Source organism: Neolamprologus multifasciatus, chromosome 18 (assembly GCF_963576455.1).
Source record: "Neolamprologus multifasciatus chromosome 18, fNeoMul1.2, whole genome shotgun sequence".
Lineage (NCBI taxonomy): Eukaryota > Metazoa > Chordata > Actinopteri > Cichliformes > Cichlidae > Neolamprologus > Neolamprologus multifasciatus.
The window spans coordinates 5347694-5375595 of NC_140456.1; the positions used below are offsets into that span (position 1 = coordinate 5347694).

Sequence of the window (27902 nt, forward strand, 5' to 3'; positions counted from 1 at the left end):
CCTTTTTAAACTGTAACTGTAACGGAATGCAGTTACTCATATTTTGTATTTTAAATACGTAACGGCGTATTCCGTTGTATTCCGTTACTCCCCAACACTGATAGCAAGAATGTAGTTTTTAAGAAACTACTTTAGTACTTGGGATCAAGCATTTAGCTCTGGCACTAAGGGGTGGAGTCCACAAAGCAGGAACTCCAGCAACACTTGAGGGAAGATGAACAACTTTAATAATTGACCAACGCGTTTCGGCTTGTGGCCTTCATCAGGGTCATCATCTGATACATCACCAGGGTTGACTGATGAAGGCCACAAGCCGAAACGCGTTGGTCAATTATTAAAGTTGTTCATGGAGTTCCTGCTTTGTGAATTCTTTCATCCTCTCCGTGCACCTTGGAAGCAGGTGAAGTTGTGCCAGAATTTTTTTGCTGGGTTTTACTAAGGGGTGGAGTGTCAGGGGTGATTTGTGACAGAAAGATAGCAGGAGGAGTGGAAGGGAAGGTTTACAACGTGGAGATGGTGGCGCTGACAAAAAGACAGGGGGCTGAGGTGGAGGTGCTCAGATTTTCATTGGGAGTGACAGCATCGGGAGCGAGTACATCGAGAGTACAGTTCAAGCGAAGCTGTGTGGAGACAAAGTGCAGAGGAGGATGGTGGGTATATTTGACAGAGGATGTTAAAGATGGAGCCGCCAGGCAGGAGGAAGACCAGAGAGGAGCTTCATGGATGTAGGACATACAGAGGGATGGTGTGTGCTAGACTCTGCTGTGGAGGTCCCTAAAGGGAGCTAAGACTTGTTGAAAGTGTTGAATGAATGTGGAGGGTTTTTAACTCTCAGCCGCTCCTCAGCGTCTGTTTGCTTTCAGGAGTTGAAGACTGGAGATGGAATCAGTTCTGCTAGCAAAGACTAGATGGGTTGTAGATCTTCACTGGTGGGAGGCAGCAGTGCATTTCCAGAATGGAAGTTGGAAGTTACAAACTGGGTCCATTCCTTGGGGCTCCAGGCAAACAAACCCGAGACATCCTTTCATGGCTCTCCAGACTTACCCGTTGATACCAGGTGTGAGCAGGACCCAAGTTTCACACTGGACCATAATTGGCTGTCAGACTGTAGGAACTTTCCTCCTTCAGCAGACGGATTTGTCTTTTACTCATTTACATTTTCAGTTTGAACACTTTTCTGACGTCCTGACTTGTCACACTCTGCTGGGTATGACGGACAACATTAATGCCCATCCAGGCATGTCACTCCCAGGTCTCAGCTGCTGAATCGCCACCTCTCCTGGAGCCATCGTTAATGTCATTAGTGCCACCTTAGAGTTTCCTGCGTCATCTCAAAATGACACCTGTCCATTTCCACTAGACAGGTGTCATTTTTGAGGCAGAGAAATATTTTTACCTGAAAATATAATTTAAGAAGTGCATCACACTGACTGGACTGTCAAACTGTAAAAATAAATAAAACCAGAGAGTTATATTGTAATAAAAGCATGATTAACTGTTTATTTGTGCTTTTTTTCTCAGCTAATCAACCCTGTAATCGGGGCAGAATCCACAACAGGGACGTATTGTGCTTCCAAGATGTCTGCTCAGTGCTACCAGAGGGCGATGCAGCAGTTCAGCAGCGCTCTGCAGGGAGGTGGTCTGGGGACGTGGCTGAGGAAACCGCCAAAACTGGGTCACTTCACTGTCAGTGTGTCAAAAACTGAGCGTTAAATGGTGATTATGGAGGCTGCAGGTTTTCCTTTTGGCACCGCATCACGAAGAAGTTTCATTTTATTTATAATAAACTACGAAAGTAAAAGTGGCCTGAACAGAGACAGCTGGGACAGACAAAGTTAAATAATTGCAGATTAATACAACGTAACAACACTGTTAAATAACAGACTCTGAATGAACAATCTCCTTCTCCTGTTTTGGTCCTGATGCGTTATAATTAATGCAGAGGGTCAAGAGGGCTTCATGTGAATAGCAGTTGTACTAATAGCACCTCTCAAATCTTTTGTACAAGTAAAGATAGGCCAGCATATCCTCACCTTCCAGAAGTGTCCTAATAAGGTCTACAGCTCGTGTCAGTCCTTGTGAGAAATTAAAACAATAAATGTACTGTAACAAACCTTATCCCAACCTTAACCAACCAGCTGAGCCAGCGACACTGAAATTTTAGCCGTGAATCAGAAGCGAGTCCCAACTGAGTGAGTTTGAAAGATTTCCATCCTCACAAGTTTTGTGTTCTTGTTTATTCTGTTTAGAAATGTTGTGTTTGACTACTTATTATCTTAATGTAGGCTGGAGAGTGCTGTAGGCTCAGGAGTGTGATGGCACACTGCCCCCTAGAGGTAGGTGGTGTGCTTTACAAACTGTAGAGTCTAGGTTTGATGAGCAAGAAAGTCCCGTTTTCTCCTTTTAATCTAACTTTAATTTACTTTAAAATAAGTCTCTGGAATATCTGTAATTAATGTGTTTCTGTGTTAATTTATAGGAAAAACTACATTTTGTTGAATGTGACCTAAAAGAGAACTTCTTATGAAAGCCATCGGTGTTGGATACTATGAAGTTTCCATTATTAGACATGCAGATTGTCTTCTATATTAGTCAACTATTTTTATCACTGGAAATAAAATTATTTGTGTTAGTTTGTGTTATTTTTATCTACAAATGCGCAACAAATTTAAAATAAAAAATAAAAGCCTCCGCCCTAAAAAAGTCCCATGACATTAACACAATATACGCACACACAAATCAGACAGCAAATGTTCAAACAGCACAAATGTTTTATTTTTGTTTCACAAGCGGCTGCTTGTTCCTCGTTGCACAGCTATAATCCACAAAACTCGGTAACATATTTTCCTTTTCCTTCTTTTTTTTTGGAGAACTGTTGTGTTTTTGTTTTACATCGACCACACGAAACACAGTTTAAACACCAGGAGACCACAGTGTGACGAGGGTTCAGGATGGCAGCTTAATGACGGGCGATGCTCAGTGATCGGGTTTTTCTGATGGCGTGAAAGATGAAACTGGTGAGTCGTGAAGGTGGTAACAAAGTGGCTCAGTGTTGGTGGAAAGAGCAGTCGAGTGCAGTGAAAGTCAACAAGGAAACACACACACACACAAATGTTCTGTCATTTAAACCAGGGATGACGGCCGGAGGAACAGATTAGAGTCCCAACTTTAAAGATAATGCAGATAATGACCACCTCTGCATATACATGCGAGATAAGAATACAACGCGTCGGTATTTACTGCAGATTATTTGTGTACTTCATGTAATCAGTCCATTTTCAGTCTCTTGTGTGGCGTCACTTTATCTTCAACATCAGAGCACAGAGCCCTGCACAACAGCCTGAGAGCGCTGCTCCTCATTTTCTGAATCAGTTTTCATTTTTTCCTGATACAATTTTGAGATTTCCTATCAACCTCCTACTCCTAGCACATTTATTTAGATTTCACTGATCTCTGAAGTTCTTTGTGTTCTCGTACGTTAGCAAAAGCTCTGACAGTAACAACATATGTAGTTTAATACAAAATAAATATGAGTAATGCTGATACTGGAAGGAAATACTGTCTGTGCAAACAATTCTAAAGATACTACAAAAAATGTAGAAATGTACAAAACAAAACCTCTGCCTGCGTCTTCCCTGGCATAAGTGACAAAATGAATTTGTGAATGTGAATGAAAAAAATCACTATCAGCAACAAAACTGAGTTACACCAGAGTGGTAACAACGTGTCATCATGTTATAAAAAAGAAGAAACACGTTGCAGCCAACCTTTCTTAATATATCACAGTCTGTGACACAAATGTTAAAGTAAGAGGAGTTCAACATTCTGCACACAGACACACACACACACACAGACACACAAAAGAAGATTGAAAAACGGTCTCACGATGTCCAACCAAGCAGAAACAAACTGTTCCAGCCTCTGTGGCAGGCTTCCCTAAACTTTAACTAACACTGAAGTTCAGACCTCTGTGCTTGTTTCACTTTATTCAGACTAATGATCCTTTCACACCTTCTATCATCAAAGTTATTCAACAAACAGTTCTGCTGGAAAGTAAATATTCAGGGTTGCAAAAGGCGGCAGCAAAGCTCGACCATGTTTACCCACAAACAAACAAACAAATAAAAAGGTATTTTGTTCCCACTGAAGAGATAAAATGTTAATCATATCAGTGAACGCTCCACAAATATAAACATAAGTTTTACATGAATTGTGCTTGTTTACTGTGTCACTGCTGTAACTCACGAGTGGAACACACACACACACACACACACACACACACACACACACACTACAGAGTCTCCTATTCCCTCAAATGCAGCTTTGGCTGAGTCTTTTAGTGGCAGTGGGAAAGCGAAGCCAGTAACAGTAAACACATCGCAACAGTGCTCACTTGTTTTGAAGTACCATTAAAAAAATGTGACACACTAAAGAATCCCCACGATATCGTTTCAACACTATTCACTAAAGGGCACTGCGATAAACTACAAAAAGGTTTTACAATCATGTCAGGCATTGGTACAACAGCTGGACTGAGCAGACAAGGGAACATTTCAACAGATCGATCTCTACGTTTGACGACACTTCTTTGATGCTCATTTAAAGTGGATGTTTTTTTCCTTTATCAGATGTCTGCACTGCAGGAAAAAAAAGTGCATGCCTGTTGGATTCCTGGATCTGGGATAAACACACAGGGAAATCCTGATTTTGCTGTTTAACACCGACTGGCTTCAAACAAAAGTGAGTCTCTAATTAAAATTCTAGCGAGGAAAGGTTCGTCCTGAACAGTGCAGCACAAACAGAGCTGCACTGGAGTGAGACAAACCTCTGTGCTGCCAGTATGAGATATTCCCCTTTTTCAAAACCACCATCCTGACCATTTTAGTCCTTCAGGTTATGTGCCACCATGTCAGCTGACCAACAGCCAAAAGTTACCAGAAAAACATTTATTTCCAACAACAGCAGCAAAAAGAAAAAACTTTCCACCACAGGACCAATCGGGGAGTTTTAGGGTGATGGTTTGCTGGTCTGTGGGACTTGTTTCAGCTACTACAGCTATTTAAATTTAGAGAATTCTTGAATGGGTTAAACTATGAAAAAGACAAGAAGAAGAACCAGCAACCTACTGGAAGCCAGGTGGAGAACAAGGAAAAAAACGATGAATAATGCAGGATGCCAAAGAGTCATTGCCATGCTGACCCATTATAGCCTTGGCAAAAACCAAACAGTGATGTGAAACGAACAAACAAAACAACAGTAGTACAAATGTCCTAAACATCCACAGGACCAACACATCAAAAGTGGCTCTGAAACACAAACAAGCCCAGTGGATGCTTTACTGCGTCATAGATCAGCGTAGTCTGGTAACACACCTGCACATGACTCACTGCTAAGTTTTGCAGTAGATGACAGCAACGAGCAGTCAGGGGTTATGTACTGAGGATTAATAATAAACCCAACATGGTTTAACTGAAGAGTCTACATTATTTAGCATGCAACGTTAGCTAGTAGCAAGTAGCTAACATTAATATCCATAAACAATAAGTAGCAACTTTTAGAGCTAAAAACTGAAGATGTGCTCAAAACTGCAGTTCCACTACTGTCCACTTGAGGCTGGCTCCAGAAGTGAGTGAATTCACAAAGAGCGCTGTGTTAAAATGCCCAACTTTACCACATTAAAGAGCCTGTTTATAGCGTGGCACAAAAAACGCTTATAGCCTAGTAGATAGTTTCCTCCCCATAACAACTCTACACAGATTTTTTTCCTATATCCATCCATTTGCTTACTGTTAGCCTCAAAATTCAAAATTTATCTGACAGGTATTGCAACACAGGTCACTGTACTGGACATCGATACCATGTTGGTGCCTTTTGGATACCAACACGGTGGCTGCGAGCAACCGGCGCTAATACACTCATCTAAAACCAATGAGTGACATCACAGTGGCTACATGCATCTTTTATATACAGTCTATAGTTCAAACAGACAACTGCAGTTGGTTATGTGGAGTAGTGTAATGTTTTGCTGCAGTACCAGTTACTCTTGTAAAATTGTTAGCTACTTGCTAAAGTTTCATGATAGCTCACCGACAAGCAGCATTTTACAGCCTGTGTTGTAGCTTACTGGTCCTCAGTTACAATCTCATAACTATTGGTTTTCATTTATTATGCGAGCTACAGACAGAGCCAGGAGCCAAACAAAATGTTTGGAAACTTATTTCAGTTTCCAAGAAAAACGAAAAAGAAAAAAAGTCAAATATAATACTGAATACTGAAAATGAACGCTTTGTTAGATCCCAGTGCAGAACATGAGACTCAAGCTTTCCAGCAGTGAGGGCTTCAACAAGTTTCACAAATAAGTTTTCATTGATGTAACTCTTGCAGTGTATTAAACAGGAAAAACTAATAATATAAAATGAGTGGATTTTTCCTTTAAAGCAGCAGACCGCTGTCTTTGTCCAGCATGAATCTGCTGTTAGTGGCACAGACTAGATTTCTAGTATTGCATTTTAAATCAGCATCAAGCAGAAACGTCAGCACGTCACAGATCTGATTTAGCATTAACAGAATGCGTTTTTGTTCGCGGCAAAGAAGAAGCTCGTGTGCTTTTTTCATTAGAGATACACAGGATTTTTTTTCTCTTTTCCAGATGTTAAATCACTTCCACGCAAAGACCACAAATGTGTTTTGTATATTTTGGCAGCGGTGATTTAGTGAGCGTGACAGATGGGAGTAGACGGCAAGTGCAAGGCCTTTTTCTGCTCTACCCCAAACAAAGGAGGAGAACAGAGCTCGAAGGACATCGAGTACAAATACCGACCCCCCCGTGGGCTCAAAAGACGGCTGCTAGAAACGACAGGGATTTCATCCCGTACATTACAACATGAGACAACTTTTCATCGACACAAAGGTACGAGACAAAAGTTTTCTCCGGCCGCCTTTTAACCCCACTCAAAGGTTTCAGTGTTTGATACTCCAAACAGACTTTTGGTGGCATTTCCCTGTAAGGTGACAGCAGGAGGAGGTCATTTCTCCTGCAGCAGAGCGGGGATGTTTATGTTCCAGCCGATGGCTTGCCGATCGAAGCCACAGGTGAACAGGTTGCAGGTGGTGTTGTCTTCACACCAAGCGGAGCAGCACACCATGCGCCGGTGACCCTAAATCATAAAACAGAAGACGCGGCAGCTGTGAGGGTGACACTTTTACTTTGACGTGGATCCTGAGCATCCTTGTTCTTAAGCAGTAAACTAATATTTTTCCTGATAATGTTAAGATGACAAAATGCAGGTTTAGTCCAAGTTAGAAGTAATTTTGTTCTAAACTTGGGAGGAAACGCCAACTGCCATGACTGGCTGGAGGTGAGGGGAGGAAGAGGAATATATATAATATCTAATAAACAATATATGAACTCCATACCCAGAAGCTTTCCATACACTACATCACATACTGACAAAGGGAAATCTTCAACCTGCATGGGTTTTTATGTTTTTATCTTCTGTGTTAAGCATATTGAGTTTAAGTATAATAATATGTGCTAAAATTGCCACATAAATCGAAATAAATCAGTACATTCAACTCTGGGTTAAATGCTAGAATGTCTCACATCTGCAATGATTAAGAATAAAGTGGAAAAAAATAAAAATCTCGAAGTTTACTTCAGTTTAAGTGACACAATAAATTCAAGGCTCACATTAGAATAAACCCCACTATGAAAATTTACCTCTAAAACAATTGATACATTTGTATTTATTCAGACCACCTCCTGTTAAATTTCAAGAGGCTGCACTGGAACATGGCTTAAATTCTTAGTGGAGGTTTAGTCTTTGTTTTTTGTTTAAATGGTAAATCTCGCACTCACCTGTCTGTTGCTTCGTGGGAGTCGAGCCAGTCGCACCCCGGACATGTCAAACAGCCGGACCTGCCGATTGTCGTGAGGAAGAGCGATGATTTTCTGGTTCACCGACACGCTGATCCTGAATGGAGTAAACAGGGAACACAGGGTCAGGCTTTATCTGCAGTATATGGTCCCTCTGATTTAATCAGAGCCAAATCACATTCATATTTGAAAGAGCAGGGCAGCGTATGTTTGTGACACTTAAAACTGAGCCTTTTAAGCTCAATTCTGCTCCCTTATAAATACATTTGTAGATTTTTAGTAGACCTGTGTAGTCTATAGTTTAATGACATAAATATAAAGAGGTTTACACACCTGTTGACTGCAGAGTCTGTGCGGATGGTTGCTATGGGCGACCTCATGTTCTTCAGGTCCCACACTTTGACGGTTCGATCGTCGCTCCCAGACACCACGTTATCTCCCACTGTGAACACTGCTGACGTCACCGTGCTGCCACAGGGCAAGAAAACAAGTCCAGTTTAGACTTCAGAAAACTTTCATTTCATCAGCTTCTTCTAGTTTCCTTTTAAAGCCGCTGTAACCGTTTCCTGCAGACGCAGTTAGAGCCAAATTCTAGAAGGTAGGAAATGAGAAAGTAATGTTTTATAGTGGATTACTTTCAGATATCTATCATCAGTGAAGATAGTGGGTGAAGGGGTGAAGGGGCAGTGGTATTATAAAGCCCTGTGCAAATATTAAATGATTTACTAGTCGTGCTTCACTCTGAAGTTGATAGATGGTCACTGTAAAGAACATAAACTCTGATTACATAGATCTATCTTCCACCTAATCTTATATCCATCTGTGCTTTCCTTCACTCCCTTGGTAGTAGCTCCAATAAGCTGCTTTAAAGTTGAGAAGCAAACAGTAATTCCAGCCCCGCCCACTTTTCATTAGCATAACGTCACGTGTAACAGGTCGCTGAATTTTCTTCCACCCTCTCTGGTGACCATGTCAGTGTTAGTCTCTTGCTGTGTGCAAAGCTCATTTCACAGGTTTGTCACCAGCAAAGAAGAGCTTGTGCACAAATATGCCAGCAGCTGAAACCAAGCAGCACCGTTTTATATTGATAAAGTTCCTCTTTAAAATATCCATCTTTATTGTGGCTTACAGCAACAGAAATGACCGTGTTTATAGCCAAACTCTCTATTCCTAATACAACACACACATTCACATGTATGAAAGTTTGCATTATTTGAGACATAGCTATATGTAGGGGTGGGCGATATAAACGATATACGATAGAAACGATATAAATTTGGCCAACGATAGAGATTTTGACTATACCGCTCTATCGCAATAGCGCATGTTGATGATGTCATCAAGCTGCGCCTGTTTTGGTCGAAAGCATCACAGCGGCTAAAACCATTATCATCTGCAAATTATGTCGGGCGACAGTCATAGCAAAGAGATGAACCACTTTTGAAATATGGGGAAAGCCAAAAACTGCTTCCTCCACTTCTGTAACATTGATTCATTAATGTTGAATTCTCTCGCAGCTGCTCTATTCCCATGTTGTTGCAGTATATTAATAACTAACCTCGTATTGTGGATGAATAATCTCAGTTGTTCTCCTGACTGAAGTTTGCCCCGTGTATAGCATCCTGCTATGCGATTGCATTTGTCCCAAACCACCAGAATCCCTCACGTTAACTTTTATCGAGTGGAAAAAAAGTTGGCGTTCATCCTCCAGCTTCACTGTGCTAATGTTATGCTAACATAGCTGTGTCGCTAGCAATCACGTAGCACAACATTATATACCAGGTAGTCCAACTTCAGTAACCCTGCAAACGCCACTGCTGTTTAGTTTTCTGTCTTCATTTATGTTGGAAGTGGTAGCAGAGCTGTACGTCTTAATTAGTTTCAAAAATCTCTCAGTCAGAACATGGTATGTTTAGGTGGAAACTAGCGAGCTAACTTCCTGTTAACTTCTAACTGCGTTAAATTTAATAAATCCTGTTTCCATGGATGTTAAACTTAATTGTTACACCTGGTAAAGCAGCAATGCTGATGATTTTATTAAAGATGAAAGAATTTAGACCGTTTTTAAATCTTAGTATTCGTTTGACTTTGGGACCTGAAGCGGACGGAGTTTTGGACCCAGATTTCTCCGCGAAGCTCCTCACTACGGCAGCCGCAATGCTCTGACAATCCATCAAGCAGTGCGGCTTACCAAAGTTGTACTAAAACATTTTTTAACAGATTTCTGAACGCCCAAATCGGTTAGAGTAAGCACAACCAGAATTCATACATAAGGCACACTCTCGATTTCTGAGAAAATTAAAGGATTTTAAGTCCTTATAGTGTGGAAAATACGTTATACAGAAGAAAAGAATATATCCTGATATATATCGTTACCGCACATGCTTCAAATTATATCGCGATATGAATTTTAGGCCATATTGCCCAGCCCTAGCTATATGCATCTATACACCAATGCAAAATAACTGGGCTTCCACTCCACTATGGTTAATTGTACTACAGCACTCTAAAGTGCTCTTTATGAACCACCTGCCATGAAGGCAACAGATAGAGATGGATGCATGGGTGTTCGGCTTACTCAGTGTGCCCCTGGAACACGTTGACAGAGTGGATGGACGGGTCTCTGAAGTCCCACAGCCTGAAGGTGGTGTCCCTGGACGAGGTGACTACCAGACGCTGGGTGGGGTGTGTGCAGCAGTGGGTCAGCTCCTGGTCGTGCCCTGAAGAGACAGCAGCACACAGTGAGGAGCATACACACCTCCTTTTTTCCCTTCACGTTTATCTTTCTTTTTAAAAGCTGCCATTCTTACCCTGAGGAATCTTTTCCAACCCAGCTACACTGCACCATCTCCCGTTTAATATCTTAATTTATTCCAATTTCACAGAGAGACCTTCACTCGGCTGAACACCGCCCAGTTCAAAACTGACTGCAGCACCTTTAATGACACAATCCCTCCCAATTTCCTGGTTTTTGTTCATCAGTCAGACAGATACAAACTCCACTGTCTGACATGACATCAGTAGGCAAGTGTAAACACGTCCATCACAGAGGAAATCAAAAACTTTAGGAAATATTGAATGTTATAGTTTAATAAGCAAGTAAAAATAATGATTTATTTTAGACATATGATAAAATACTTTCTTGTCTGAAACTACATAAACGTGGAGCCTGATACTACATTTCTACACGCCTTAGAAACACCACAGGCCTCCTCTCAGGAGCAGAGGAGGCCTGTGGCGATTTAAACCGATTACATTCTCACTGCATTCCTCTTCTGCTTTGGGAGAAGATTTACGATTCCCTGCTTTCCAAAAATGGCAGATTCCAAGTTGTACAGGTCATCTGTGTTTTAAATACAAACTGAAAGAATTAAGGGCAACACAAGTACATCACTGAGATAATAAACATCTACTTTAGGGAGATGACTAAATACATGCCAATGAAATAAGATCAGCACCATAAAAGGAAGCAGAATGTCATAACTGTAGTGCAGAACAGATGATCTGAAATGTTTAAACAGTTCATTTTCAACCAGAAAGGAGAAGCACAGCTTTGCTCTAACTAACCAAATCTGACAATATAACCAAAAACTCTTCACAGAAGTTGGGTCAACTCAACTCAACTAATAAAATGTCATCAAGTCAACTTCAGAGAGACTGAACGGCATATTTTTCTCAGTGTGGGCTCCACATTTTTATAATAAACACAGTATTTTATATTTCAATACTTTCGTCTTCCTACCAGTGAGTGAGTGGACCAGCTCTGACGTCTCCACATCGTACAGATTGGCGGCTCGGTCCCAGGAAGCCGTCACAACCTGTTTGCCCCCAACCAGCCAATCGGCAGCGATCACCACACCCTGATGGCTGCGGAGAGTCGTAGTCGCCACACGGATGGAAGGGCAGTCGTTCGGCCCCTCCGCCTCGCCGTCGGCCTCATCTTTGTCTGAGAAGTCCACGTCGTCTTCACAGGGTGTCTGCTGCTGATGTAGGAGGGAGAGGAAGAGGCGTTGACGACAGGAACACTAACAAGTTTTAAAATATTAAAGGGGGGAAGAAAAAAAAAAAGCGACTTTGTGCTTACGCTGATATCAGCAACAGGCTGTGGAGTCGGCAGCTGCACCATGTATCGCCAGATGTGAGCTGTCTGATCTCCAGATGCTGTGGAGGAGGCAGAGATAAAGGGGTAAAACAGCTGCTGAGAGTCAAAGAAAAACAAATAAAAAGAAATAATTTGTGTCCATGTTTTACTTTATGGTTAAAAGCAGCAGTAAAAAGACAACAACACTTATTCATTGACACTTTCAGTCCTTCTGCAGAAGCCTTCTCGTGTTCGGCTTATTCTTTCTCAGACGTTTCGAAACAATATTTCACTTCAGTTTTATTTTTCCAGCTGCTGCAATAAATACACGTAACACAGATTTGGCTGCTTCTGCTTTAACTCTTAGTTATGTTGATGCTGTCGATGGTTACCTGTTAGAGCCATCTGTTCAGTGGGGTGGAACTTGATGGAGTTCACTGTGGAGACACAGATATGCACTATGTCACATGACAAACACCACTGAGGCATAGTGTACCAAGTAATGTTTTTCTGACTGTTGGCTGTTTAATCACTGTGCAATAACAATTTTAGCAGGTCACAATGCTGCAGGATCTCCTTCTTAAACAGAAGAGATTATTACGTGCTGGTTCAATTCCAGGGTTTGACATTTCTAACTCTACCTGATCCTTGGTGACCCATATATTTGAGGAGGCACTTTCCCGTCTCAATGCTCCACAGCATAGCAGAGTGGTCTGTTGGAAAGCACAAAGGACAGTCTGAGTTTTTATTTATTAACAATTGTCCATCACGCTTTAGTTTAGGTCTCAGCTTGGAAAGAAAAAAAAGAGCTTAAACATGTTTAAATCTGTTGACATTTCAAACAACAGAAGGAAAGACAAAGACACATGAAGCTCTGAGTTTGAAGACAGAAGATGAAGCTAGAGACAAAACCACCGCCAAAAGTACAAGAGCATAAAAGAAAATACCTGCAGACGCTGTCCCGAGCACCACAGGTTGGGTCCTGGTGACGCTGAGGTCCCAGATGCCGTCCCTGTGACCCACATACTCTTTGACCAGCTGGCACACCGCTCTGGACGTGGTCGCTTTGAAACTGGACACAATCTGATGGTAACATCAAGCCAATGTTAACACCGACCAGGAAATCCCAGATAATCCCAGACGTGTCCCTAACAGGATTCCTACACACCTCACCTTCTCACCCCCCCCCTCCCCCCCAAAAAAACCATTCATAATGTCACTAGAGGTGACTGAGGGGTCTTACATAAAAATATGTAAGAAACGTCTTTAAGTCTTTTCCGAATTGGTCAAATCGTTCAACACACCCAGTGTGAGGCCCCAGACAAATGTAAAACTAACAATGGAAATAATAAAAACTAAACTGAAACCAAACATTTTTAAACAATCAACTGAACTAAAATGTGTAAACTCGCTCTGGAAACTACCTGAAACTAAATTAAAAACTAACTGACCCCACTGTCTCTCCTGACACTCGTCATCTTTCTCTGGGCCCCTCTTTGGCATTTTGGTTTGTTTTTTTTATTCTTTAAAGGAGATTACAGTTTTAAGATGTTACTAAATCTAAAGTTCAATTTGATCACAGATTTTATTGTTAAGCCATCAGTTTCTCGAGCTGTGTAGGAACCCTGCTCTGATGGAGGGAGGGAGGAAGCAGGTCAGCAGGACTGAGGATCACTGAGGAGCTGCTCAGCAGGGTCCTTATAGTATGCCAGTGCTAATTAGCTTTGGTGAACAGCAGTGTTATTCACTGGGTTCAAGAGCTTTTACCAAAATATCTTTGTTCCTGTTTCTTTTAAAGCTCCTGAAGTATCAGACTGGCAATCGCACACTCAGACGAGCTTTAAAACAAACTACCAGACGAACCCAGATCAAAGCGTTCGCATTATTCATACTGTATCAGTACTGCGGATCACTAAAACTAAAAGAGGGAGGAAAAAAGAAAACAAAGCGGCCAAAGTTATGGTTAGACACGAAACCGAGGAGTAGTTTTTGTCATCTGTATCAAGATTTGGTTGAGACGTTTACATTAAAGATGGGGATGATACAAACAGGACTTCTGGTTCGTTTTGGGCACAGACCACTAAATAAGTTCCAACTGAAACAAAGTAGGAGAACATCAAGACAGAAATCAATCATCTGATACACGAATCAAGAGAAACATTAAACAAAATCTGAAGGATTGAAGACAACAAATGATAGTCAAACGGATGACAGGGTGTGGACCAGTGGTTGTGATTGTTAGCAAGCAGAGCAGTACGTTCTCGTGTACAAAAATAAATAAATAATATGAAGCAAGTGATTTCTTATGTCTTCTGTTATAACACTGGGAATGATATTAATCCATAACTTGTGCACCTGTAACATCGACGCACCATGTTACATTTAAAGAAGCAGCAACAGGGACGTTTGGGGAGGTTTAAGGAAATGTGAAGCGCTGCAGAAGAATTACGGAGCAGTGACTCTCTACAGTTTGTAGTGTCAGAGTGCAGGCTGCCACAGCCACAGTGAGATTTTGCTTTTCTTAGTAAAATAATCAGTGAAAAGAGTGGATTTTTTATTCAATATATCACTCCACGGTATGAATAACAGCTGGTCTTCTGTTCGGGGTCCCCCACTCGGCTGCTGGTTTCAGGCTGCTCTGCATAAGTATCATTCTGGCCACCAAAGTCCTCAAACTCACAACGAGAGCAAACATCAACCTTCTGATGAAGGATCATCAGCAGTGATGAGAGCTGGACATGCAGCTACGGCTGAGCAGTTTTCAACAGAAGACTCCCCATTTTCTATGTATTAGTATTTTCTAATACATAGTATTTTGACTACTCCCACTTGGGGATCTTAAATTAAATAAATAAATAAATAAAGCAGCTATGGTAAGGCTTTTGAGTTTTAGAGTCCCATGCCCTAAAAACTGATCATACTTCATGTTTTTACCAGGAAAATGAGTCGTTCTGTCTGGGTTGTTACTTTAATTGAGGAAGTTCAAGTAACTCGGGATTCCTACGGCCAAGTTTTGAAGATATGTTTGGGTTTTCTGTCATTTTAAGTCACCCAAATATTTAAAGTCACCATTAATACTGACATTTAAAAAGTAATCCGAGTAAAAACTCTAAACGTTTTTGTTTAAAAGAGCAAAATCTATTATAGGCAAAGACTTTTGAGCAGGCCACACACGTGACTCTGCCAGCAATGATCTACAGCGGACAGGAAATGCTCCTCAAAAAGCATTTTGAAGCTGGTCCGTGTTAAAGATGCCTCCAGAGTGTACCATTATGTGAATGCCGACGGTAGCGACATCAAATGAAATAAAAAGGTGCAACTGAAAAGGCCCGTTAGGGAGATGATAAAGAGCTGGTTTATCTCACGCAGGTAATGAGAGAAAAGCTCAAAAGCCTACATTTGGATGACCAAGTCTCTTGGGGAGGGAGGTTCGCCCCCCTGGCTGGGCTGTTCATGCATATTGGCACACAAGGGGAAGAAATCAACAAGTTACCCATGAGTCTCCACCCCACAACTCCCAGCTGGTTACGCTGAAGTTGCGGGATCCACCTACTCTGGCATGGCAAGAATTTGAACGCGGCTACAAGCAAAAAGGTGAAAAAAGAAAGCAAAGCAATTCTTTTCTTTAACATTCAAAAGTCATGTGAGCTCACACGGACAACATGGAAACAGGCGCCAAATAAACCTTTTTTTGTCTTTTACTGACCGCAAAACAAGTGACACTGAACATTTTTACTGCGTTGTTTTCTTTATATAAATTCAGATGGACAAAATAATATTAAAAATAGACTAAGGGTGCTCTTCATGATGCCAACGAGCTTCGTCTCTCCTCCCATGGCTCAGAAATGATGCATCTATACTGAAGTCTTGTTTTTTAAATTGATGTGACATATATGAGCTGCACCTCTACACGGCACAGTTTACTCTCACTGTGCTTCCTTTGTTGTGCTGTGAGTAAGAATCAACAGATAATAGAACGTTTACATGGTAAATATATGATATGAATAATGTGCCAATAATTTTATGGCAAAATGTTGAATCATCACACAAAGTAGTTGTTTATTTTACCACTGACATGCTTACACAGCCACACCGTTTATTACCCTTCAGGTTATGTTAGGGCTGCACGATTTTGCATAAAATGAGAATCACGATTTTTTTGCTTAGAATTGAGATCACGATTCTCTCACGATTTTCTTTTCCAGTATAAATATTTATTGCACTTATTAACTGCACATCAACTTCGTAACAGTTGAGACTGAACATAAAAACAATAAATAAACATAAAAACAACAAATGTCTCACATTTTGTCGTTGCCGCAAAATGTTGTACAGCTTGAAATTGCGTCTCCACCGTTGCTCGACACTGCGTGTATAGAGCAGGTAGTGCAACAATAGAAAAATAGTTGCGGGACGGCACTGTGTAGCGTTTGTCTAGGGTGTTGATCATTTTCCTAAATCCCTCGTTTTGCACAGTGTTGATGGAGCCATATCTTTGGTAAGGTGAAGTAATAGCCTCCGTAATTTCTTTGTGCCTGCGGGAGTTCGGCGCGTATAGAGAAGCGCTGTATAAGGTTCCCGTTATTGATGTTTGGGTGGTTGACCGGGACGGATTTTCTCCTGTCACTTTCTCGTCATCCCTGACGTGCTCTCCGTTGTTTTTTCCCTGCTAATTTTAGCAGCCAGCTTCTGTATCACGTGGTATAAGGCTCCGCCCTCATCATTTGTTGAGCAGGAAGAGTGAGCGCTTGTTTTCATGCAGATTACGTCCCGGATCAAAATACGTCATCTTTTTTTTTTTTTTGTTAAATCGTTGTCATTTGGAAATGAGATCGCACATAAGTATGAATTGAGATCGCGATTTTCTAACGATTAATCGTGCAGCCCTAGGTTATAATAATGAAGGTAAATAAACAGCTGAGAACTTATATGAAGAAGACGCTTGTACATAAATTGGAAGGTTTAAAAGGAATATTCAATATATAGATTAAAACAAACAGTATTACTACTGCTAATAATAATAATAATCAGCTATTGTTGTCAGTTCAAGTATTTAATAAGTAACTACCTTTTATTTGAGTTCTGGCTCATTTATATCAGTTATTTTGAGCTGATTTAAGGAAGAGCCACAGTTGGAGGAAATGAGGAAACACGTTAGTTTAATGAAAAGCACCCAAAGGCTCACAAAAACTGAACTTCAGATCTTTTGTGAAGGAAGGATTTACAGAAACTCTGTTTAATAAGCAATAATTACAGAAACTTTCCAAAACCTTACAAACTGGTAACTTATAATATCAGATACATAAAACAATTTAATTTACAAACATTTTCGATTTACCTTGCTCGTTGAGGCCTTGTAGGTTGTCTTCAGCTTTTGAGAGAGCTGGCTGGTGCTGTGGCTCGCTGTGAATTTTATAAAAAAAACAAAAAGAAATCAGAGAAGTCAAAGGTCAGAGGATTAAAACAAACAAACAAAAAGATGAGTAATATATCAATGCTACCTATAACATAACTGTACATGAATCTCACCTTTTGTTTTAAGTGCTCCTTTTGCTAAATCCGCCCCTTCAAATGTTTGTCCCTCTGCAGCCAAGCGATCATTCAGTGTTTCAATCTCTCTGCGTACTGAAAGTCAAACATGTCGCGCATAAAAGACATCTGAATGTGTCGTTTTATTCACCACAGCAGGGTTAGCAAGTTACTCTCTGTTGCTGAGTAGCAGCTTTCTGCTTACTGGCCACAGAGACTGATAAATTCATTTTATTTTGTAGGAATTTATACTTTTTTTCATGCATCTTAATAAAAAAAGTTAAATGCATTGAATAAAATTAAGAAATGCAAACTGCTTTCGTTTTTGTGTTGGGTCTCTTGCTGCACAGTGAATTATTACAAAAGCTAGAGCAATCACTTCTGCTTTCACAGGAACTTACATTCGAGGTTTTCTATGTAGAGGTTTTCAAACTCCCTCTCGATCTGACTGAACAGGTCCAGCAGATTGCTCCTCAGAGACAGAGGCAGCTTGGAGTCCTGGAGAGGGTGGAAAAAAGGAGAGCATTAAAAAAAAAACGTGGAAATATGAGGGATTATCCAAAGAAGCTGATCTGGTCACTCGGCCACCTTACTGATGTGTCTCTGCCCACTTATTTTGAAGGATTAACTAAATTATATCTAACTTAATTTCACTGACTAGGGCAAACAAACTGCTTCCTCTGGTTGTTTTCAGTGGGAGGAAGATTTCATTACCCTGAACAGAATAAACGTTGTGCCATTTTCTAACCTGGATCATTGAGCATGCATCAGGACTGACTGTGAAACATGGCAAGAAATGCTTCAGACATTTGCTGGCGCTGCCCCAAAATAAGGCATTACAAAGACGTTTTCCCTAGGAGGTAAACTTCTACCATCCTGTTGCAGAGTTCTCCCATAGATTTCAATCCATTCTCTGAGCACGAAAACAACATTACAGAGTGAGAAAGCCTGCAGAACAAGCAGGCTATATATCTCAAGGCTCGCAAAATTTCAAAATCCCTGGTAGCCCTTTGGGCCGGCACTCTTCAGTTTTTGGTAGCCCAAAATAAATTTAAGTAGCCCGAATAAAAAAGAGAGCAATTTTTTTATGTTTTGTTTCCTGTTTTGTTTCCGTTACAATATTATACAATAAAGTATAATGCGAGCCCTGTATCTGGTACCAACAGCACAAATTTACTGCAACAAAGCACAGGAACAGCCTCTTATCACACCATAAACCTGGAGGAAGGAAATAATCGTGAACTCAGGCTCGGGCAGGAAAGAATTTGTAAAATCATCCATAAAAGTAAAAGAAACAGTCAGATGGTTACAGAGCACTGGGGAGGTCTTGGTGCCTTACAGGTCTGAATGTGTTCTTATAGGGCAAACAAACAGGCTTTGACGATTTATACCATTCTGCAAGACTACTGCTGCTATAAAAGGAAACTCTAGACAGAATTTCTCTTTATCCCATTTTACAATGTGCTTTAAACTTCCTTAAATAATCTATATTGTGTTGTATTGGACTGATATACAAATAAAAATAAATACACAATATTTGACTTTTTTTTTTAAAAGAATGTCATGGGTTAAACGGATATTTAGATGATTTTAAAAAATGTCCATCAATGGGACATTAATCACTGCAGTTTAGGTTAAGAGTCATTTGATAACTGTAGCTTTCAAGTTTCTTTAAATTACATGAAAAGTACAAAAGATTTAACAGAAAAAACCCACAAATTCAGACATTTTTTAGGGGTTATTCCCAAAGGCAACATAATGTGATGGGAAAGTCTGCACAGTAACTGCCTCTGATTAAAAAATCCATCCTCCCTCTTCACCCCTTATCCAGCTCAGAGTCACAGAGGTCAGGTCACCAAGCAGGACCAACACACAGAGGCAGACAACTGTTCATGCTTTAGAAGCTCTAATAAACTAAACTCAACAATAAGTAAAAAACAAATACCCAAGGACAAAAACTATGATGAAATATATGAATTTTTCAACATATAAAACTGGATGAAAATATTCTGAAGAGACAAGACCCAGTCAGAAGTAATTAAAATATGAAAGGTGGGACAAGTTTGGAAGTGATCCAATCAGAAAAGATCTTGTGAAGTAAAGCTAAATGCGCACATCTGATCTGTCTCAGGGAAACAGTACAGCTAGCATCCAGCTTCCTGTTTCTCATGAAAATGTGTCAAAATTTAAATGCTTGGGAGGAAGAGAGCAGCAGGCACGTCTCCCATTGGATGGCAAGGAAAATAAGAAGCTTTGTAAACCATGTGTCACCAGTGTCACCCATAAAAACACAACAAACATTTACACTTTGGATGTCAGTCAACTGAACCAACTTTAGATTTCTTACATTTAGTCGACTTAAATCGAAGTTTCCTGTTAAAATTAACACTGCAGCCAACTGGGAGGTTCAAGCCTACAACCTTCTTCCCGTGATGGCTGAGGTCATTCTTTAAATATTTGAACACAGGCACCATTTTAGGCAATAAGAGTTTCCTCAGCTTTGTCCTATTACAAAATAAGCTCCTAATTATGAGCCTGAGGGTGTGCTCGCGTCAGGCATTCCACACTGTGCCTGAGCATGCCTGCAAAAACAGCATAGTTGGACACATGTAGCATGACTGGTGATAAACTCTACCCTAACGACAGCCAGCACATGTACAGAGAGGGCAAAAGTCATCACCTCCGAAGATGATGACCACAAAAATGTATAAAAAGATTAACCTTGTCACAGTCTGTAGGAGCACTTTACAGGAGAAGAGTATGTGAGAGGAGAGGATACATCCTCAAACAACGGTTAGAAAAGTCATTTAAAATAATAAAAAAAACCAAAACATAAAAATCAAGTGTTATAAGTCAGATTTGAATCCACCTGAGAAGGCGTTTTCACAGCGAGTAAACAGTTTTGTGTCGCTTTCCGTCTGTAGTTGAGTCAGCAGCTTCGACACAAGCACGGAGTGGAAGAGATCTCCAAGCTTTGGCCAGTCACGATGAAACGGGTCAGTGTGTGGAGCTCTCTTCGTTGTGTACTCGGCACAAAGCATGCATTCTTTCTTTGACTGCCTTTGTGCTCGCAGCTACTTACATAGAAATCAGTCGTGGGTCAGCATTCAAAGGCTAAAGGGTTTGTGCTACATTTGAGATAATGACATAAAAATAAACAGGGCTGACTACGACACAACGCTGCATGATGATACATGTACTGCTGCGTGAAGCCACAAGTCTACAGGTATGAGATCTCAAAGTCCAAAACGACTGAAAATCTTTGCCCTAAATGAATCAAATGAGGGCAAAATGCAAAAAAATCGTGTGTTTTTAATTAGTCTTATGCTCAAAAGACAAATTCCTTTATATTAATCCTTATTACAAGTGTGGAGAACATTTTACGCACATGTGAGAAGTCAGAATATGTTTACATATATGAGCCTTTATCCCACAGGATTCAACATAACCAGCGGGTCCAATGTTGGGTAAATACACTGGCCTGGTGCTGGAGAGTGACGGTGTTTCCAACAGTCAAGTTCAGCCAGGAACCGACTGAAATGAAACATAACTAATGACTATTTTTTTTCTGTTTTTCACATGAGTAAATAGAAGTTCAAATAAAAGCTTTAAATTTGGTGAATTTCCTGTAACCTTTGTTGCAAGTTGACAGCGATACCCACAAATGCAGGGAGAGTCTAAAGAGGCATGATATAGATTTTAAATATTCACATCAGTAGAAACATATGCAACATTGAAGTCACATCCTTCATGTGCATCATTATTTACATAGAGCAGCACTATTGTGATTTGCATAAGAACAACAACACCTCAAGTTCACAGAGCTGAAAACATCCCATCTTCTCTCAAAGACAAACTAAACAGGTCACAAACACTGATTTATTTGTAACTGCAAAATGTAGATATTATTTAAATAAACACAAAAGAAAACGTCCTGTAATCTAGAAATAGTCACATTTTGAAGGAGACTAGAAGTGCAGCAACGACCACACCTCACCTCCACCCATTACTAATCAAACCTAAACTACAACCAAACGTATACAACTAATGCTAAAGCTCTACAAACTATGAGGGAAGTTACACTATTATCCGAAACACAGAGGGCGAAACACCTGAAACTTACCTCCATTCTCATGAAGGATTCCAGATTATCAGAAGACTGAGACCAAAAGGGACCAGAGTGAGAAAACAAAAAGTCATGAGGAAGGGATTACACCACGTCTGGTTAGAAACAGGCGCTTTCAGCAGGTTTAAATCTGCAACAGATTTAAACCTCTTTTCACTGCATGATCACAGGTTCAGCCTCCACATTCAGGGAGTTTTAGATTTGCAATTTAAGAAATTTGCATCATTTCTTCTTCTTAAGGTTATGAACCTTTCTTGCAGCAGGAAAAGCACGGGTGCTGCTGAGAACATTATCAATGTTACCGCTACGCTCAGGTGTCTCAGTAAACTAGAGCTGCTGAATGGTCAGAAAGTGATAAAGACCTCCATCTGTGCTTTTCCTACTGTGACATGTGACCAACATACAAATGCAAAAATAAAACAATAAATTACCTTAACTCAAGAAACAAACGCACATTGATTTTGATTCTTGGACTCTACTAACATAGATCAAAAATAATCCTTTTTTTGTTCACTATCAGTTTTAATTATGTTTTTCTAGTTTCCTTTCTGCTCCCTTTAAGGGCACTTTCTTCGGATTAGCTGTCTCTTACAAATAAAAGGTTTGAACAGCAGGTGCTCAGAGACAGAGCTGTGCGCCTGAGACAACCATATTCATCATGTGCCACATCACTGACATCATACAGAGCCAAGAGTAAAAAAAAGAAAACTGTCTGAAGCAGGCTGCCTGAGCATTTGGCCCACGGGGAATACAATGTTTTACAACCATCAGCTGCAACTTTATATCCACCAGTAGGGCTGCCACAAACGATTATTTTGATAGTCGACTAGTCACCAATTATTTTTGCGATTAGTCGACTAATCAGATCATCATCCATTGGACGTAAAACGTACAGCTTATTGCACCAGCAGCATCTGCTCTTATATAACTATCATTAGCTTACAGCTTTAAGTGTTTAAGGTATGTGCTAACTAAAAATAAAGACAAGATGATAGTTTATTAAATTTTAATGAAATTTGCAGATTGTTTTGGTGAAGTTTAATAAACTCCTTGCTATCTAAAATATAACAGGACACCGGAGTATATTCTCGAGCATCTCACACTTCTGATAATCAGCTGTCTGCTTGACGTTTATTCAGCTGTGTAAAAACTATAACTTTAATCTCAGCCAAACCGATTTACTTAGGAACAAATAAAATACTGAAAAAAGCCAAACAATAACATTTTGAAGTTATCTAAGTGACTTATATATGTTTAACCTGAGTAGCGAAAGACGGCGGTGGGTTTGAAAACGATTTGCCCGGAGTCTGCGGTTCTCAGCGGCTCTAGTGAGCCTAGCCCCCGGCTAGCTATCGAGCTAGTGGGTAACAGACGTCGAAAACGTCGGCGCGCTTTTGAAAATATGTGCCGTCTTGATAAACTGAGCAGATATTTGAGGTTTACACAGCTACATTCTCGCCTGAAAACATGTTAAACGTTTATTTTGTGACCCAGAAAGAATAATAAGAGTAATATTAAAACTAACTAGCTGCCGCCATTGTTGGAAATTGAGCTGGGCTGCGCTATAAATTCTGTGACACAGCTTCTTCTTCTTCGGTGTTTAATGGCATCTAGCATCCTTGTACATGCAGTGCTGCCATCTTCTGTTTCAGTCCGTTATTACGCTCTTAAATCCTACTACTTATTCCTGCGTCTTTTGGGATCTTACAAAGCTTCAAACGACGTCGACTATTAAATCAGTCGTTGACGATTTTGATTGTTGACGTAATCGTGACTAGTCGACTAATCGTGGCAGCCCTATCCACCAGTAAGATAATCATGTATTAACCAAGCATTAACAAACAAGCAATAATAAATGTGGTTATTAAAAAGTTTTACTGAATTTCTTCATATAAAAACACAAAGACACTCAAGTTAATTAGGAAAAAAAATCCTGCGAACCTAAATGAAACACAGGTCTGAATATCTATTAAGTCTATATGGCAGAGTGTGTTCAACACAGTCAGTCAAGACTGAAACCCAAAACCACATGTATGGGCTGAGCCCACAATGCCCTCACGTATTAAGGCTCACATGAGGACAACATTAATCCACGCGAAGCAGCAAACCCTGCTTTAAAGATGCAGCTCAGCACTTTGTCAGACCCGAACAAACGATCCTGATATTTTTATTTTTATCTGAAGGTGCTGGACAGTATGTTAAGGCCAAATGCTAAAATGCCTCCCTGGCAAATAAATGACATTGCACTGATGCTTTAAGAAACTGCAATAAAAAGTTGCTTCAGTGATTTTTGTAAGTGGCTAGATTACAGGTACACCAGACAGGTGAGACAAGCCAGTGAACTGTGTTTCAGTTCAACAGGCTTTAACTCTCCCTCCTCTACATGTGCACCTCTAACTGTGAAGCCAAGTCTTAATTCAGAGGCTCCTAATCCTTTCCCTCTCCCTTTTTTTTCTTGATTTACTCTCGATTCAGATAATTACCTCCAGGTAAGCTGTGTTTACCCTGCATCCCACGAGTATTTCAGCTCCTTATTGGCAGGCCACAGAGAAAGCGAGCAGGTTTTTTAACACCTGAGAAACAGGAACAAACACCCCTGAGCTGAACGATCCACCCGAGCGAAGTTCAAATGGCTCAGCCTGTTCTAAATCCATCTGTTTATCCACTAAATGAAAACAATCTTACAGCACTCATCCAGTAATTGTGGCAAGCCAGCAACAATATAAACCATCATGTGTCCTCTAAACGGTTGTATTAAAACCTAATTGGCTTAGGCTTACAACCAAAGTGCTTACGGGTGCTCACAGAAACAGCAGGACAGCAGCAGGCTAATGCTGAAAGACAGCAGAGGAGTGCCGTTTCCAGAGGAGTAGCTGGAAATACAAGGCAGTTTTCATCCGTTCTCAGGGTACAATTTAAGGAATCATCACCTGTCCCTCCAGCATGTCTCTCTGCAGGCCGGAGCGGTCCTGCTCGGTGCTGTTGGTCCTGCGGATGGACAGGCTGTGGGACTTCCTCTTCTGCTTGGCCTGGCGGGCAGCAGCGCTACTCCCGCTCTCCACTGGCATCCCTCCGTCCAAATGTGATGCAACCACAGACTGAAAGTATAAAATCACAAAAGAGAGGCTGACCAAAGGGCGAAGAGAACAGATCCAGTCTTCTTCACTCACTGCAAAGCATCAAGACGAAATCCTAACCACTGCCAAGTGCAGTACTTGGCAGTGGTTTTATTTGGCAGCTTCCACGTGTGAATGTGTGAAATGACAAAGTGAATGAGTGTGAAACAGAGTGTTGCTCAGCGAGCACGCTTAATAAATCCCACTGGGATCGAAACTGAGAAGCTAACAACCACATCACAACCTTTTCTTTCAGCTCCAGAAACTGAAAACTGTCTGTGTTCAATATTTTGTTAGAAGAAGCTGAAATGTTCCAGTGAGAGACGAGCAATATTTGGGGAAAGAAAAGCCAAAAGCTCATTCAATAATTAGACATGTAGATTTGCTACATTCACTAATAGAAATGTTCTCACTTTAAGCAAGAAATGGCTGCACATGCAATATATGGAAGAAAAAAAAACCTCTGAAATATTCAGTCTTTTTAACTTCATTCTGGAAACAAATAATACATTTGTAAAAGGATGAAGCAACAGGAAGAGGTTTTTGGAGAAACAAAATAATTGTTTCCAGATTACAAACATATATTACTGTAATAAAATCATGTCTCAGGTAACATTAACCCTTCGGTTATTTATTACAGCATTAATCTTCATGACAAAATACAGAGAAAATTACATTGGATTGGACCTTTTGGCAGGTCTGCTCTGGCCTGGATTGTTCAAACCAATCTGCATAGTGCCACACCTACTTTTCTCTACCCAAGGAAACCAGTTTACCTGTAGGCTTACCAGAAAGGAAGCAGTTAAAGTTTTATTTAAAAAAAAAAAAAAAAAAAAAAAAGTCTACAATATTAAATCTAAAAAAGCATCAGAATTTCCAACAGAGGAAACTGAAATAACAGCACCAGAGAAGGACGCCAGAGACGGCAGAACACTCAAAAGTGTTTTCTCTGGAGTTTAAATGTTTTAAATAGGGTTACTTATGGCTCTGAGATGCAATAAAATGAAATCTGCAAGTAAAAAAAAAAGAAAAGAAAAAGGTCTCATGTGAAATTTAATGTAATAAATAGAAGAATGGACAAAAGAGGAAAAGAAGGACGAGGAGTTGTTGATCTGTGAGCCCAGGCCTCAGGTACAAACCTCTGAAGTACATAAAGTTGAGTCAAAATGTCAAACATTTTAATTTGCATTATAAGAGAACTTCAGTAAAGTTAATTTTATACCTACTCCAAGCATAATCATCCGTGGCTACAATAAAGTACTTAAAGAAAGAAAACAGAGTCACTGATGAATATTAATTTTTCTTTTAATATCACCGTTAATGCCAATACCAGTTTATCATGGCACAAGTGGCCAGAAAATCAGTGTTTTTAGATGATTTTATCCTTAAGCATTTTTTAAACACATATATTTTACCCAAGGAACATAACTTTATGGAGTTGACATCCACCCACTCATGTCTCCTTATGAGGGTGGGCCAGGTCAGTCAATTTAAGGGCTGTAACTAAAATGAATGCAACATTTTTCATGACTTCATTAAATGTTCTAAAATACAGAAGAGAGAAGAAAAAAAAAATCAGGTGGGCAGCACTCACCGACTCGTTCTTGTCATTTCATAAATCAGTGAGAGAGAACAGCAGAATATTTTCCTCTTTGAAGTGTTCAGGTTGGCGTTTAACTTGTTTATCATGAATCATAACTACAAAACAAAATCCCACACCATGATAGATGCGGATGATCAACATCCTGCCCACTCCTACTTGTTATGCAGCTGAATAATTTCTAAGATGTTAAAAGAAAGCCTGCTGATCATACATTCATCAGGACCCATCATTTAAGATGTATGTATTTTAAAATAATCTAAATAATACGAATGACAAGTTACTTACCCCATCTGACTTACACAAAAAGCCTATGTGTGCGTTTTGCTCCAGGAACATTTCTGAGGTTTGAGTAATGTTTACACTTCACTGCTTACTGCCAGAAACAGATTATCAGAAGTCGGCTGAGGTGATAAGAACGCCAGGTTGTGTTGGATGACTTTACCCTTTAGAAAAGAGGTCTGGCCCCTGTGTGAAACCAACAGTCATCGTCGACCTCTTAATTTTATTTTTTTCGTTTTTAAGTTTTGTTGGATTTAAGAACCAAAACTACTCAGTTATATTTAACCAACAAAACAGTTGGATTAGGTTCAGGAAAGGACAGTAATTTAGGTTCAACTACACAGAGAAACACGAAAGGAAGATTCATTTTTGGATGTTCAAAACAGTCTTCACACACATCTGAGCCTGGGTGTGTGTTACATTTGTCCTTGAGTTGACACAAAGGTGTCTGGATACTAAGACATGCAAATAAGGTGCGTTTTTAAATCACCAGTCAGGCTGAAACTATCACAGACATCAGAGAGTCGTCCATCCCTTACTGCCCGTTTCTGAGGAATAAAACCAGCCTTGTTTAGCTGTCTGGTGCCTAGTTCCTCCTGCTGACTGTCACTGGTGTAAGCGCAATGAAAACAGCGCTAAGGTCACATTATCTTGCACTACATTTGGATAAAATATTTTTTATTAAAAAAATAGCATTGAAGGTTTTAAAAAGAACGAAAATACCTGGGGAAAAAAGTGGACCTTAACATTAGCAGTTCTAGACAATTTAAAGCGGCGATGCCCAGCTTAGCCAAGCTAACGTTTCCCCGATTAGCTGGTGCTGCCAGACATGCTAACGGGCTAACGGTGAAAATAACCTGCTCAAACATGGAGGCCAACTCACCAGAAAGTCTACAAATACTCGTTTTTATTTCGGGAGTGGATGGGAACTGATGTCGTCGCTAACATTTTCTTCAAGGTCTGAGAATGCTGCGCAGGTTTTGTCCAAAATCCGCGTTGACAGCAGACGGGTACCGTTACGCGAGAAAAGATAACGAAGCCAATTCCGGTCCGAGGTTTTTTCGCAATAAAAGCCTACGCCGGTCACAGCAAAACTCTATCCAGACTTTGTTAGTTTCTTGTTTTCTTGATTGTCGCCACATAAAAACAAACTACACTCTAAATTTATGGAGCTTTTACAAATAAATTACATGTTTTTGTAAATTTGGCTTCATGAAAATTAAATTAGGGCATGATGCCATTTCAGAGATATAATAAAAGCACTAAAAGCGGTTTTAATCATGCTGGTGTAA

The 27902-nt window shown here is 40.2% G+C and overlaps 2 protein-coding genes and 1 long non-coding RNA gene across 9 annotated transcripts in view; 2 read left to right on the plus strand and 1 right to left on the minus strand.

The window, feature by feature from the left end:
• The window catches only part of LOC146497173 (inactive double-stranded RNA-specific editase B2-like), a 57916-nt gene extending 52267 nt beyond the window's left edge, over window positions 1-5649 (plus strand). The window contains exon 10 of the mRNA XM_085140657.1: window positions 1522-5649. Coding sequence (XP_084996783.1) covers window positions 1522-1713 — 192 coding nt within the window. The 3' untranslated portion in view covers window positions 1714-5649. The remainder of the gene's footprint in view (window positions 1-1521) is intronic.
• LOC146497177 (WD repeat-containing protein 37) lies at window positions 2754-27678 on the minus strand. Of its 7 annotated transcripts, none has more exons than XM_085140792.1 (16): window positions 27494-27678; window positions 24543-24710; window positions 21610-21645; window positions 17888-17984; window positions 17487-17582; window positions 17296-17360; window positions 15451-15537; window positions 12905-13040; window positions 12599-12670; window positions 12350-12394; window positions 11961-12037; window positions 11619-11856; window positions 10455-10596; window positions 8210-8344; window positions 7859-7973; window positions 2754-7157 (listed from the first exon to the last, which is right to left on the minus strand). In XM_085140792.1, the coding sequence occupies exons 2-16, from the start codon at window positions 24678-24680 to the stop codon at window positions 7026-7028; spliced, it is 1611 nt and encodes a 536-aa protein (XP_084996918.1). In that variant the 5' UTR covers window positions 24681-24710; window positions 27494-27678; the 3' UTR covers window positions 2754-7025. The 7 variants fall into 7 exon arrangements, with proteins under 7 accessions (XP_084996918.1, XP_084996917.1, XP_084996919.1 ...); XM_085140791.1 differs by having other exon boundaries at window positions 11619-11859; XM_085140793.1 differs by lacking the exon at window positions 21610-21645 and having other exon boundaries at window positions 11619-11859.
• On the plus strand, window positions 15972-17413 carry LOC146497178 (uncharacterized). Its single transcript, XR_014870801.1, has 2 exons — window positions 15972-16067; window positions 16848-17413. It is a non-coding gene; the product is annotated as an uncharacterized LOC146497178 (long non-coding RNA).
• Window positions 27679-27902: the final 224 nt, after the last annotated feature.